The 15,840-nt window shown below is 38.0% G+C and overlaps 1 protein-coding gene across 3 annotated transcripts in view; it reads right to left on the reverse strand.

Moving 5' to 3' along the window:
- The window catches only part of grid2 (glutamate receptor, ionotropic, delta 2), a 661,023-nt gene extending 653,265 nt beyond the window's left edge, over positions 1–7,758 (reverse strand). For all 3 annotated transcript variants that reach the window (XM_052094053.1, XM_052094054.1, XM_052094055.1), the window contains exon 1: positions 7,034–7,758. In XM_052094053.1, the coding sequence (XP_051950013.1) occupies positions 7,034–7,121 (88 nt within the window). In that variant the 5' untranslated portion in view covers positions 7,122–7,758. The remainder of the gene's footprint in view (positions 1–7,033) is intronic.
- Positions 7,759–15,840: the final 8,082 nt, after the last annotated feature.

Consider the following 15,840-nt stretch of genomic DNA (forward strand, 5'->3'; position numbering starts at 1 on the left):
ACTAATAAACCTCTCAGCAGTCCTGACTGTCTGTTGTAGTTTCCCTCAGTCTGATTTGGTGGCTGAACCAAACCAGACAGTTATAGATGTACACAGGACAGACTCAATGATGGCTGAGTAGAACTGAGTCAGCAGCTCCAGTGACAGGTTGAGCTACCTCAGCTCGCAAAGGAAGTACAACCTCTGCTGAGCCTTCTTCACAATGGAGTTTATGTGGGTGTAAAGGGATTAATTGAAATGAGAAGGCGAGAACCGTCTTGAGAATATAAATAATATTTTAATATGAAACTTAAACAAAAAGACACACACACAAAGGTGTCTGGCAGCTGTCCATAAATCTCTCTCTCTCACACACACACTGCAGCTTCCAGTCAGCCTTTATCCCACTCTGAGGCTTGATTAGGCTGATTAGGGGCTGGGTGTGTGGAATCACGACCCGACCCCACACTCCACCCTCTGCTCTGTCACAGTGGGTATCTCACCTCAGGTCCTGAGAGATGGTAAAGCCCAGGAACCTGAATGACTCCACTGCTGCCACAGTGCTGTTCAGGATGGTGTAAACAATACATCTCAAGAAAGCAACAGAAACAAACATGTAATAAAGACAAAAATGTTCTCTGCAGTACAGGCTGAGAGATTTCTTCCTTCTACAAAAAGGCTACCTGCAAATAACTGTGATTTATAATGTGATGAGAAATAACATGCATTTCACAGAACCAGCCTCTATGCTGCCTCCTACAGGGGAGTGACTGTAATGATGGTAAGAAATACACCCTACAAACTAAACTAATCTGCTTTCGAAAAAGATCAGAGCACAAAGCTCCTGAAGAGGACCAAGCAGGTGGGAAGAAAGAGAGAAAGAAAAAGATACAGAGAGAGAGACAGAACAAAATTCAAAGGAGGAGGCCCAAGGCTCCCTGTGCGAGAGCAAGCAATGATCAGAGACACAAATTCTCAAAGGGGACTCGCTCCCTTTAGAGCAGTGCTTGGAAGGTGGCTACACAGAGTATTACAGTATGGGTACTTGTTTATAGAAAGACTGATGGATGACTTAATCAGTATGGATCCTTGGTATTTATACATCTTAAAGGGTTAGTGCATTAAAATGTATGTGTGTATATATATATATATACAACAGTTAGTTCCGGTCCTCGAATCTGATTGGATGAGAGACGTTCCATGAGTACTGATGGTCTCAAACCATCAGCACTCTGACGCTTCAATGTGTGTATCAATCCGGTTGTGTTCGTGCGGTTCTAAACTAAAGTGTAAGAGCAGTGCAGAGGTGTTAAAAGCTGTGGTATATGTGTCTCTTTAAATTTTTTAATTTATTTGTTTTACATTTGTTGGCCAGCTGGTGGTGGCAAAAGATAATTTTTGTGTGTAATATTGATGAATATCAAAATTGAAGTGAATCTGTGTCAGTCAGTGTTTACAAACAACAGCTCTAAGCGATCACATTAAGAGATAGCTTTAAATGGCTTTAAACTAACAACTTCAGAATTACGGCTCATCACAGCTGAGAGACACAACAGAGACACATGCTGTTTAAAATAGCAGAGGAGATTGCAGTTTCTATAGTGAATGACTCTTGCACAATGGCTACCACGTAATAGCGGTTTTTATTACCCCCGCTTGGACGGCTATTTTTCCACTGAGAAAGCTGATCTTTAGAAAGCTGACAGCATCTCTGCTTGGGAGTGGCAACAGGTGATGGCACACGCTCCATCTCTCTCTCTCACTCTCTCTCTCGCTCTCTCTCTCTCTCTCTCTCTCTCTCTCTATATCTCTCTCTCTCTCACACACACACACACATACATCCTTGTTTATCCAATAACTTGTTAGAAACAGCACAAGCTGTGATACTATTTCTGAAGTGACATTTTTTAATTACTAATAATATAGCACATAAAGCACTTGCAATCGTGCTTTATGGCCCTAAACCAGCAATGCTGTGATTACCTACGGCAATTTCGCACTGGACGCCGAATCACAGCAGTGCTGATATAGGTCCATATCGCACACTTGCTTGTGTGATATTGCTAATATATATATATATATATATATATATATATATATATATATATTTAATTTAATTTAATATTTTTGTCATAATGTCCTCAACCTCATGCTGTTCCAAACTCATATGACTTTCTTAATACAAAACGTACTGACAGCCTCAGTCACCATTCATATTCATTGCATCTTTTTCCATACTGTCAGGCAGTCATTCTGCCTAACATCTACTTTTGTGATCCAAGAAAGAAAGAAAGTCAAGTGGGTTTGAAACAACATGAGGGTGAGTAAATGGCGACATAATTTTTATTTTTGGGTGAACTGCCTTTTAGATGGATCAAACGTCTTTCCTGGAGTATCAGCATTTGTTAAACCAGAACCACCCATACTTTTTGTGTTTTCATGTTCAGCTGATATTATTACAATAAAAGCCTTGAATTTGCATGGGGATATTATGGATGACAGAGAAGCAGTAAGTGGAGCAAAACAAGCTAATGTATTGTGTTGCAACGTAGTAACAAACCATAACACCAGCAGCCAGGCTTGATTGACGTGTTCAGCATAGCACTGCGTTGCAGTCAACTGGGAGTCTGTTTACTATTAAACACATTGTAAATTACTCAGCGTCTCAGTATCATATAAATTCAAAAAGACAATAGAGAACACCCTTATGTTTTCAGAATCTTACAACAATGGGTAGGTTCTCTCTAAAATACAACTTCAATGAAATATGGTAGATTTAAATAAATGAGAACACTCAAAAACAGACAATGGCATTAACCAAACTCCCCATTCAATCTTTAATGGTAAATTTGCCACAGTTAATTGACAAAATTTTTGCCTTGCAATGTTATAAAATGAGGACTAACTCTAAAAAAGGATTTTCAGCACACCAATTTTATACACCATCAGCAAATTTTTCTTTTTTATACACATGGGAACTTAAGTGACTGCCCTTGCAAATCTATAATTACTGGAGGTTAAACATTTAGTAGAAATAAATAAAAGTCAAATGGTTCTTATAGAATATGACATGGTTATCCTTTAGGGGTTCTTCCATGGAGATAACATTGTTGTTGATCATAAATGCATAACATGTTAACATTTTCTTATATAGAAATACATTTTAGTTTGTGATTTATTTTCATGATGCACATGACAATCTTTGACATAATGCATATTTTTTCAACAACAAAAACATTTACATGATGTGAGAGGGAAACTGATAAAGTGTCAATAACACTTGCCAGAATTCATTTTCAGGGACATCTAAAGTCCAAATGATCTTTGTAGGTTTCCTCTAACCACAAATTAGTTTTAGAAGCATAAATGATCAAGAGTTCCCTAATGGGCCTGAGACAAATTCCAGAGTAAGAAATGCAAATGTTCCCAGTGGCATCCTTACAAAAAAACCTTTATTTTGTCAAACCTTCGGTGGCCTACACATAAATACTAAAGTGAACATTTATTTCAAGGTGCATTTCTGCCTATACATACATTTAAATGTTAAATCGATAGCCTAACTGATTTACAATAGCAGGGTTTCTGATATCTTGAAGATTCCCTTTATAGAAATTATGCTTGGTTTGACTAAACTCTTAACCTTTTGTGACCCTGCATCCACATGAGTATACACAGTATTTTGGCTTTGTTCTGTGCAACGCACAATTTAATTTCCTTTAAAAGGACTGATCTTGGTTCAGGAGACTCTGGGCTGTCAGAAAAAGGTTACATTTTTGATGTACGGAGTCACGTGACCAAACAACATGGAGGCGATCACAGCAAAGTTTGTCTTTGGGAGAAACACCAACAAAACTAAGAAACCTAATTAAGTTTTAACATTGAAACCTGTATGAGTCAAAAGATTGGAATCTCTAGTTTCATCTGATATGCCATTTTTTTTATTTGAGCAGGCTGTAGATGATGTTTGGACCACTCAACATGTTTGGCAGACATGGGACAATGGTAATCAGTACTTGGATTCAGAACTTTCCATGCAAAATGTACTTTTAACATTGGATGATGTGGCCATCAATTTGAAAAATAAGTATTTATGCTCATTTCTGATGTGATGCCTGTAACGTCTCAAAAACATGAATAACCAACACTCCTGGAAACATAATAAACAATTTGAACAGCTTGGTATTATTTAAAACATATGTGGATATACATTTTTTGGTAAACTATTTGTTCTAAAAATATATATTTTAATGTTTCTTAGGGGCTACTAGTAACAGATCAAAAAGGGGATGGAAAATGCACACAGCAGTCATGATCGGGTCTCAAGAGTTTCATGTTGCACTACATGCCAGTTAAGTGAGAACATTTTCTGTTAAATGCTGCTATAACGAAAATAATGCTTCTTCTAATGCTCAAATAACAACCCTAGTCCAAAACAAATTACCTTATCAACTTTGGAAAAGCCTTCCATCTCTAGTGTTTCAACTTTTCATTATCTGTTACAACACATGAGCAAACACAATACAACCATCCAATCAAACAAACACATTGCACTGCACTATTTGTAATTACAAGACCTTACAAGCACAGTCCCTCATTACCTCCACGTTATATTGTATGACTACAAAGAAGGAAAGACAGAGAGATTATCCAACACTATGAAGGATAGCCTCCATGCTACCACATCTCATTATCACCATGTTCTTGGGATGGAGGACATAGCAGTTCAGTCCAAAAATAGACTGACAAAATGGCACTACCGATCTGGCTCACATACCATGCAGTGCTCAGGATTATTTTCTACAATTTCCTCTGGCTTTAGAGTTTAACATGTAACTCACCATGACCATGCAAAGGACAGGGGGAATGATTTGATTCCCCGCCAGGTTTAATTCCTTTTCTACATGTATTCTTTCATTTACAGTTGCGTAATTATTATTGTCATGCATCCAACTTACATTACAAGGAGGCTTCAGCGAAGCTGAAAACACATACTGTCATTGGATAGTGTTGTGATATCCCCTAAGAGTCCCAGACATGCTCTCAATATGTCAAATCTTTCTGAGAATGAGACATATACACCAGTAAAACTATCACAGACAAAATCTAGCCCACACTCAACATCTTTACAATGCGGTGAGTAGAATTTAGACTTCATTTAATTGAATCAGGCACTGTATGTCTTTAAAGATTAATGCATTAGCTCCCAACAAATTTGGCAAGCACATTAGAAAAGTGCAACTTTCTGAGGAGGAGTAAATCTTAATATTACAGGCAGTTAAAATGTTTGGCATTGCATTCATTTTGAAAAACACGATGAAAGTTAAAATCCACCAAAATAGTTGCTTAGAGGAGCATAGATGAACCTATAACTTGTTAAAACCCCATAGGAGCATTTTCAGTTTGGAGAGAGCATAGCAGCCACTAGGTGGAGATAGAGCTACCTTGTTCAAAATTCATCATGGACCAGTTGCCAAACCAAATGTTTGCACTTGATTGTGAACAGAGTTTAGAAAAGCTTCAGCAATAATGACCAAATCATGAATCTCTAGGCTGGAACCAACTTCAAAGCTTTAACCATACAGCCTCTTGGCACTTCTTGTTTGGTGCATTTAGAGGTGCATCTCGAAGTGTGCAAACCGTGCACCCACATAGGCTACTGCTGGAAACTCTGGGCTTTCCACATACATAAATCACTGTGATTTTCTCAATGGGCTCCTAAAGGAGCTGCGGAATTGCTATGCAGCACACTGCGCGCGAGACACTTCTCTTGGCGCGCAGATCATTAGAACGCTCCTCACAATCAAGTAAAGCGCGTGTGATAAAATGCCTTCATCAGACGTCTCGCCTACTAGAAAACGATGTCGTTTTCGCTTTTAAATGGCGTCACTTTTTCGTGGAGAGCTATTACAGAAGAAAAGATTAAAAGGGGATTATTAAAGACAGTCAAAACTACCCTTAATGCAGAGTAAGTCAAGCGTCCCTCTGAAACGCGCAGAGTTTGCACTGCAGTATAAGAGAAAGCGTTTGAATCGTATGTCAGATTACATTAATTGTTACATTAATGGTGCATCCATCCAGTGGTGATGAAGACGTAGGTAGGCTAACATGCACAACACGGCATACTAAACTCCATAATCAAAAATTTAAGACACCTCGGCCATTTCAATTGTCATGTGAGAATTAATCGTTTTGGGATTTTTTTTCTTCTTCGTATAATGCATTGTATAAAGCATTATTGTCATTTTACCAACCTTTAGGCATGCACCACGTCACATTGCCAGGAATACAGGCACATCGCATATGTATTTGTTTAGTGCATCAGTCAAGCCTTAATTAAATTAAGCATGCGCATGCTCCTATGCCAAATTCACTCCTGCCAAATCCCCAACGCCCTGGCCTCCACCTCCACACAGTGGCCCTTCGGAGGAACCAAGTCTTAAACAGCACCTCTGATTTAAGACTTCTTGGACCTTATCCGATCTCGCGCATGCCAATCCTCGTACCCGTCACTGAAACATGCACGCGCATAACCCCCCCTCCCCCTTTCCTTGTGGTCCTTTTACCAAGAGTATCTCCAACAATATTAATCTTTGCAAACCCAAGTTTCTGTTTGTCAAACTATGTCGTGACATCGCTACAGTGGCATGCTTAGCCTTCAATGCGGCGTCGCGAGAGATCGTTTCTTCTCAAACCACCTGTTCTCAACCGGTGTATATATACATAATGGACGTATTGATGGGGACAAATGGACATATTCATCTCATTCCCTAACCAGATATAATGGCCACAACCTTATTCATCCAATTCAACTGGATTTATGTAGTAAAATATGACCTGCGTCCAGTGCGAAGCTGCATTAATTCATTCCCGTAGGCTAAAGCAAAATTCCTATCTGATGGAAATTAAATTGATCGTCTGTTGGTGCTACATTTTATAATCTCAGAAAAATAGAATTTACAATGCATTATTTTCTCAATGTGGAAATAGCACATGTGAAAATCAATAGGAGAGAATATAATGAGCAATAGGCTATGTATCACAGATCTGAACTTACCGATGTGAATAATTGAATCTGGAAGCACAGGCTCCCACCCCAGACTCCAAAATGTGATAAGAAACAATACTGCAGGAAAAACTTTCATCTCGGTTAAAATGTATTCTCCTTGAAGGTGCAGAAAGATGCCTGAGCGAGGATAGTTTCAAATCCTGTGCTGAGAGGCTGGTTATCCTCCTTTCAAACTGCTCTCTGGCGATTGATTTTTTTTTTGGCTTGGATGTGGTTTACTTGAAGGCAAAATCTTTAGTAACCCATTTGTAAATTTCCCGCACCGTCAAAACATCCTGATGCTCCAAGCAAATGCTCTCCAGCCAATCCAAATCAATATCAGACAAAGTAAAAAAAAATGTCTCATATACTGGTCTTTTAATTTCTCCCGTCTAGTCGAATAAATCTGGGTTCCGTGCGCTAAACACGACGCATCTCACCATCACAGCGCGCGACTGGAATGAACATAACTTCATTTGGCGCTAATGCAGAAAACCACCGGTTTCACCACTCACAGCCACCAAAGTCGGTGATATTTCAGTTAAAAATCAGCTGAAGTAAATTTTCTTCACTGAGCCCTTATTCCGATGCAGTGCGGCGGAGAGGCAGGACTTTTCTGCGACATAGAAGAAGGGCTCGAGATGCGGATTCTCGAGCTAGTGATGAGTGGGAGGAGGCCCAAGGATAGATGCGACTACACGGGCAGCAGCATCAGTACCCGGCGCTGTCCAGAACTGAATTAACACAGAGGAAAGAGAGCGAGAGAGATAGATAGAGAGGGAGAGAGAGAGAGAATCCAAGGAGAAGTGGGCGGAGAAAGTTTACGATAATGGAGAAGGCTCATCTGTGAGACTTTGGCTCCTCCCTTGTCCGGCAACTGCCAATCTTTCAATCGGCAACTAGCCTACTGACAGATTATTTTTTTAAACACACTGTTTTTTTTTTGATGAAATCGTGACAATAATTGTCTGCTCATGTGCATACATTTCTTTCATCATCGAAGAAAGGAAGATTTTCAATGGCATCACGTATTTTCAAATGATTTTCAAAAGTAATTTTGATGACAGACACAAATTGGATTTGCACTGCTCATTGAGCACAGTGTACAGTCTACCCACTATATTCATCAAATGCACACTGCTCTGTTTGGATCGTTTGTGTCTGCTTAATGGCACTGTGTCATTGGACATAAACAAAGATGTAATTTACGATGAGGCAGATAAAAACAAAGTAGTTCATGATTCTATTTGTACTGGTACTCATTTAAATTATCTTTATTTTTCTGTGACATTCAGGAGATGTGCTGACTCTTCTACCTCAAAGAAACTTCACTGAGCCGTCAGTTCAGAAGCTAAAATAAAAATCACTCACATTAAGGCATGTGATGGTATCACATTTTCACATCACGTTAATTGCTGAATCTTTTATCACGGTATAAGGTATTATCGCGGTATTGAATTACATCACAAAGACCGGTTGAAAGATAAACAAACTTTATTGTTGTTCTCTTAAAAACTATTGAATTCCTTTTATATATTTTTTTTCAATGCCAAACTGCCCATTTAAAGTATGGTGACCATAGATACAGTACATTGCCAAATGTAACATTACGTTTATGTCTTGATATTTAAATGGTCATTATGCCACAGGGCCGATCATTACATATTCTGACCTACAACTTTTCTTGTAGAGGTTAATCTTAAAGTAAGGCTAGACTAATTTTATCGAGCCAGCTATACTAGGCTTCAACAAAAGTATGCATATTTTTTTCTGGATAGCAAGCCAAATTTAATAACTTCAAGTTCACTCACACTGTATGGCTAAATATAGTTTATATAAACTTAGTTGTCTAACTTGAACTTCATTTTGAAATTACCATTGTGCCTCATTGCCATTATTAATTACAGGACTTAGTATTAGCTGATTACAACTGTATTTTAATTGTTTAGCGAAATACTCTTCGGCCACTTGAAAGCAAGCTACACATTATCTGCAAATGGCAGCAGTTCATTTTATTTGTTATTGTCTTAGCTGTCACTTAGAGTTTTGTCTCTCAGTTTTCAAACACAGTTTGGAAAGAACTGTTACCACTTATCTAGCTGAATTGCACGGGATGATTGTCCCTCAGATGAGTGAACATGTTGGAGGCGTTCCCATGACTTGCTGCCACTTTTACACAAAGGGGAAACCATCTTGTACAACAATCCATCTGCATTTGCATGGATCCCAAAATACCAACACTTCTGACTTTTAGAAGGTGGTTAAGGGGTCGGCTGCGTTTCTCCTTCAGCCATACATCTCGTCCACATTGGTTTGTTTAAATCAGAGTGTCATTTGTGCCGGACACACTTATCTAGAATTATTAATTAATAAAAGCTTATCTAGAATTATTATTTATGGTATTTTGAAGTGCCCACAGTAACAATATCTTGCATGTTAATCACCCTAATATACAGTTTTACTGAATTTCCTCACATGCACATTTAGAGTTAACAAACAACAGTGCATAATATCAAATCAAGAGTTTAAGAAAACACATCTTGTTATTTTGTTTTATCAGGTGACATTCTAGCCTTGTTTAACTGTCACAACGTACACACTTTTAATATACACTCACTGAGCACTTTATTAAGAACACCTGTACAACTATTTAATCATTTGATTATCTACTCAGCCAATCATGTGTCATCAGTGCAATGCATAACATCTTGCAGATACGGGTCAGAAGCTTCAGTTAATGTTCACATCAACCATTAGAATGGGAAACATTTTTTGATCTCAGTGATTTTTTCCGTGGCATGATTGTTGGTGCCATACAGGCTGGTTTGTGTATTTCTGTAACGGTTGAGCTCCTGGGATTTTCACGCACAACATTGTGCCATATTAAAAAAACATCCAGTGAGTGGCAGTTATGTGGATGGAAAAGCCTCATTGATTACAGAGGTCCCCGGAGAATGGCCAGACTGGTTCATGCTAACAGAAAAGCTAGGGTAACTCAGATAACCACTCTGTACAATTGTACTGAGCAGAATAGCATCTCAGAATGCACAACATGTGAACCTTGAGGCAGATGAGCTACAACGCAGAAGACTGTTTCAAGTCAAGTTTCACTTCTGTCAGCCAAGAACAGAAAATGGAGGCTGGTCTAATGAATCTCAATTTCTGCTGAGGCACAAACATGGTAGGGTCAGAATTTAGTGCCAAAAGCATGAATCCATTGACCCAACCTGCCTTGTGTCAACAGTCTAGGCTGGTGGCTTGAATTCCACAGCCTATTTGAGTATTGTTGCTGACAATGTGCATCCCTTCATGGCCAAAATGTATTCATCTTCTAATGGCAACTTCCAGTATGGTAATGCAAAAAAAGTTGTTTCAAACAGGATTCATGAGCATGGCGATGAGTTCACTGTTCTTCAGTGGTCTTCCCAGTCATCGGATCTGAATCCAATAGAACTCCTTTGGGATGTGGTTGAACGGGAGATTCACAGCATGAATGTGCAGCTGACAAATTTGCAGAAAGTCCTTGATGCAATCATGTCAACATGGACCAGAATCTCAAATAAATGTTTCCAACATCTTGTGGAAGTCATGGAATGATGAATTGAGGCTGTTTTGAAAGCAAAGGGAGGCCCTAGCCAGTATTAGCATAGTATTCCTAATAAAGTGCTCATTGAATTTAAATTTGTGTGGCTTGACTTTAATGGCATATTTATCCATTCAATGACATTGTTGATTTCAATGTGACCCAGCGAACCCAAAGGATTATAGGAGATGGAAATATGTAGATGACGTTGTCTCAACATCTAGATCAAATCCACAGAGAGGGAGAGAGAGAGAGAGCAATGCCTCATTAAACAGGGTGATTGGATCTTGCGTGAGACAAAAGGGGAGGAGACGAATATCAATGCATCCCAGCAGAAAAATACAGAGGTCAATAATGGCAAAGCTTCATTCTGAAACTTCACAACCGATATAATCCCACATATTTAAGATGCATGTAAAAGCATGTGGGATTCTACTGGATGGGTTTCAAATCAACTTTGACTCTGATTCTATCCTCCTGTCTTTTAAGAAGCATAAATATTTATAAGCCACTTTAAGGGTGCCATGTAAACATGTAGTGCATGGGAATTAAACTGCTGTAAAGATGTTGTCATGCAAGCTGTCACATGAAGTCTGCACTGTCTCCTGAGATAAGCTCCAGTGTTTTGCTGAATAACACATTCCTTTGTGTCATACTACAGCACCTTAAAATATATGCAGCTTATGATAACCCTTTCAAATTCTTTGAAATCCACCATGATATTTGTCTTTTGCACAAAAACCTCAGTAACCACGTTTCAATTTCGTAGAAGTTCCACCAAGGTTAATTTCCAGCCTGATCTCATGAAAATTACATGAATGTGTCAACATTTATATAACCTGATATTACATGGTTCCATACATATAGTATCACAGGAGTTTTGAGCTGAATCAAGTCTTATACCAAATAGATGAGGTTTAGGTTAATGCTCTATCAAGTTTTAAATCAACATAACCTTCCTCCCTAACCTAAACCTAACCGATAGTGTCATAAAAAAAATGCAATTGCTCAAGCAATTTTTTTTCGTTATGTTATGTACATTTTAAAATGTTTCGACTTACAAGACATAAGCTATAGTAAAAGTGTTGTTGATGTCACGATGTAGTGTGAAGAATAGGGTAAAAAGTGTTTATGAACTGATAATTTGTTTAACTTGTGATTTGTGAGAAAGTAAATCAAATGAATTGTTTTTGTAATGCTTCTAGTGTTAATTTCACCGGTAAACTTCCACGATACATACAACGAGCCACATAAAAATCATTTTTTGAAAATGTAGGTTTAGTAACGTAATTTTACATGACCAAGCTACTTATTTCTCACCTATAACCCTCCACACCAACACAGCGAACACATTCATTCATTGCTCACCAACAGAAGTATTTCTGAAAATGAATAATTTATCAGCAAGCAAACAGAATTAATTTTTTTTTTGGTTTTGTCCTCGCAATGTCAGACTCTAAGATTGACTGAGCAAAGTTGGGGGTTAGAATGGGATAAGGAGCGCTTAATTGTGAAGATGCAGTGGAGCTTGTTTAAGCAACAGCAGCCTTCCTGGTATCCTCACCAAAATATTTATAGGTCTCCCAAAATAAAAGGCATAATTTTTGGATTTGTGCTTCAGAGAAAGTTTCCAAATTTTCATTAATAATGAAATATCTTGTAACTTGAAAATAAAATGCAGAGCTTTTTAAAAATTCCTAAATAAATGAAAACAACAGTGTGAGTGAATAGGTACTGTTTAAATAGCAGGTGTGATTAAATGTATTCGTAATTTTTTAAATGTTGCTTTTTTTATCATGCATAGTTATTGATATTATAACATCAAGTTAAAGTTGGTTGATTTACTTTCCCCAAAGACTGTTCATAATAAGTGAAATAGACTTTAATATTTTAACTTAAACCCAGACAGAGCTGCATATAGCACATGGTTTGAATACTTATTTAGGTCCAGATTATTGGAAAATTAGGTTGAGACCTTTAAATTTGATAGAATGCATAATAATCTGTTTTAAAAGCCACTGTGTCAAAATGAAGAAAGAGCACTTAACCTTCTATATGTTGCAGCCTATGCATTATTTATAGCACCACCTGTGAGCGATATCCAGCTAGCTGTTAGGCCACTTAATAGTTGACACTGGCTCAAATAAAGCCCAAGAAATAAAACACACAATTGCAACTTTTTATCCTGTACACTTAGCTGATATTCAGCCCCATTACTAAATAGCTTTAACTGCTCATAAATGGAGTGAAATAGCTTTGTGATTTGTGGCTGTTATGTGTAATTTGCTGCCTGTGTATAAAAGTTGGTGGATCAATTTTTAGCCATTCGCTCCCTTCAGAAAATGTGATTCCATTGACAAAACCTACATGCCAGAGCCTGGTCTTTGCTGGACTAAGATGACAAGTGTTTCAGAGGACATCATAAAGTAGTTATGATCTATAAATAAGAGCCTATTCATTGTCAGTGGCAAAGGAGATGTCCACTGGAAAAAGGGGAGGGGAACTAAAACTGAGTCTAGTTCTTTCTGCTCTGCTTCTCTGTTAAAGGACTTGGGAGCTGTTCACCTTATGCTGGTGCTGAATTTCTGCAAGTCAGTTAGATATTACAGCACATGAAAAGTGAATGGCTTGTCCAAGATGTGTATCTATTGACTGATAGATTGCTAAATATTAACTGCATGCACTACTGTGCTGACTAAATAAAGCTGACCAACTATCCGTTGTGCAACAGACAACTCTAGCAGTGCCTCTTCACAAACAGCAGAGGTCTCCCTTCTATTTGAGCTTCCTGACATTTCACTTCAATAAAGCAATGCTTTGAAGTAACTGAAGATTTGATGGGAGAGAAGAAATGTAATGAGACAATAAGGATACAATGCTTTGATTTTCTGACTGGAGAAAAAACAATAGACTCAAAGTATTTTGCAAACACAAGTGATTATGTTGAAACATAAATGTGTTGCATCTCAACTGATATGAGTTTATGGTAATTGACTTGCCCTATGGGACGAGAGGTCACATTTTAGATAATAATTTAATTACTAAAATATTCACAGGTCTAGTTGTAAGGGGACTCCATAAAGAGATGATGTTGCAGCATGCGGTTTTGTGCCAAGTGTTTGGGTCAATACGTAGGTGAAGAGGTCTGAATAAAAATGAGTTTCGGGACTGGTTATTTACAGATGCTGCACTAGGACTCGACACTCTTTAGATCAATCACTATCTGTCCTCAGATGATGAGAGAGAAAGAGAGACCCCAATCACACAATGCCACGGCAGCTTCAGTGTCTCTCTCTTCTTCCCACAGCTCGAAAAAATACTGGAACTGGAATGGTTTCATTGGAACCAATAGCCTCAGTTTGGTCTCCTTAAACACATCATCAATCTGAGCTCTGATATTTGCTAAGAATACCATTCCTCCGTATATTTAGCAAATATCCTCTTGTCATGATGTTGGATTGCATTTTTCAAGGGCACCAAGAAGTGTGGTTAAGTGCTGAGCTAGAACAGAATGTGCCCCTTTGTGACAGACTTGTCTCCCCCTGGGGTTCACCAACCAAAGGGCCGAAGGGGGCAAAAAGATGCAATCCACCTCCTTGGCACTGCCCTTCAGTGGAGTTTGCCTCGCATGATTAATGGGACACCTTGCATGTGGTTGATTCTAGCACTCTCTGTGCATGTTGCCTGGAGTAAAGGCATGAAAGACTTAAACTTATGGTCGATAACTTAGAACTGGTTCTGTTTCACTATAAAAAAAAATTGTTCATTAACACAAACTATACCACTTTTTGAAGAATCTGTTCTCATCATTAGGAACTGGCTGCTAAAAGTAGGGCCCAATGAAATCTATTTTATTGTTATCCAAATTCCGTTTAATTTTTTCCCATATTCCGTGTTTTCCATTTTATTTTCTCTGAATTCCAGTTTAAAAGTTTAATTACATTTGATCATTATAAAAACTGTTAAATTAAACCAAATGAAAACAGAACAATTACTTTTCAACATACCATTACATTATTTTTATTAAATGAAGAGTGTCTATACTGATTCTCACAGTACAATCCAAAACCTTTTTTAAATTTATTAATTTATTATTATTATTGTCAAATACAGTTCCAGTTCACTAAATGGGCTAATGTACTTATAAAACTGCAAAGGGCTATGATTTAATTACTGTATATAAACATATGGTCTGCATGTTGTACACACTTCAGAGTGAATAAAGTGCTCAGATCTTTGTCATTAATACACACACAGAGCACACGTGATGTTAATGATGCAGTTAGTTTATAAGCAGTAGCTTCTCACATTCACTTACTGTTGAAGCACACAGCTTGTTTAATTAAACCTCAGCCTTTTGTAGGTAAATCATCACACTAAAACATAATATCATAAGATTTTAATTTGATTAATTGTGTATTTATACATTAATTTCATCCCAAATATGTCAAATTCCGTGACATTCCGGTCTTTATATTTAATTCTGTTTTTAGTACTGGATTCTGTGATTCAGTCTGTGTTTTCCACAATGCAGAAATCATAGGGCCCTCACTAAAGGCAGTACATTTTTTCCAAATATTTCATCTTAAAATGCAGACCTCCTGAGAGAATCAGTAATGGAATCATTAAGGAACAGGAATCATTTAAAAGAATCAGAATCGGAACACAAAATTACTTACAAATCCCTCGCCTACTCGAGCCAAACAGAGACTCCGTGTAAAAGAACCAACTAATCTCACACATACAGCCGTGGCCAAACGTATTGGCAGTGACATAAATTTTGTATTTTGCAAAGATTGCTGCTTCAGTATTTGTAAATAATTTTTTCACATGTTTCTATGGCATACTGGAAAACAATGATAAGATTTTTAAGGCTTTAATTGGCAAAAACACTCAATTTATGAAGAGTCGATATTTACAGTGTTGACCCTTGTTCTTCATAACCTCTGCAAGTTGCTCTGGCATGCTGGATATCAGCTTCTGGGCCAAATCCTGACTGATGGTGATCATTCTTGTTTGAATTGCTCCTGGATCGTTGGGAGAAGTTGCTCTTGCAGGACGTTTTGATACTATTCTTTATTCATGGCAGTGTTTTTGGGCAGAATTGTGAGAGAGCCCACTCCCTTGGATGAAAAGCAACCCCACACATGGATGGTCTCAGGATGCTTCATTGTTGGCACGACACAGGACTCATGGTAGCGTTCTCCTTTTCTTCTCCGAACTATCGATTTTC

The sequence above is a fragment of the Xyrauchen texanus genome, chromosome 27, assembly GCF_025860055.1.
Source record: "Xyrauchen texanus isolate HMW12.3.18 chromosome 27, RBS_HiC_50CHRs, whole genome shotgun sequence".
In the NCBI taxonomy this organism is placed as follows: Eukaryota; Metazoa; Chordata; class Actinopteri; order Cypriniformes; family Catostomidae; genus Xyrauchen; species Xyrauchen texanus.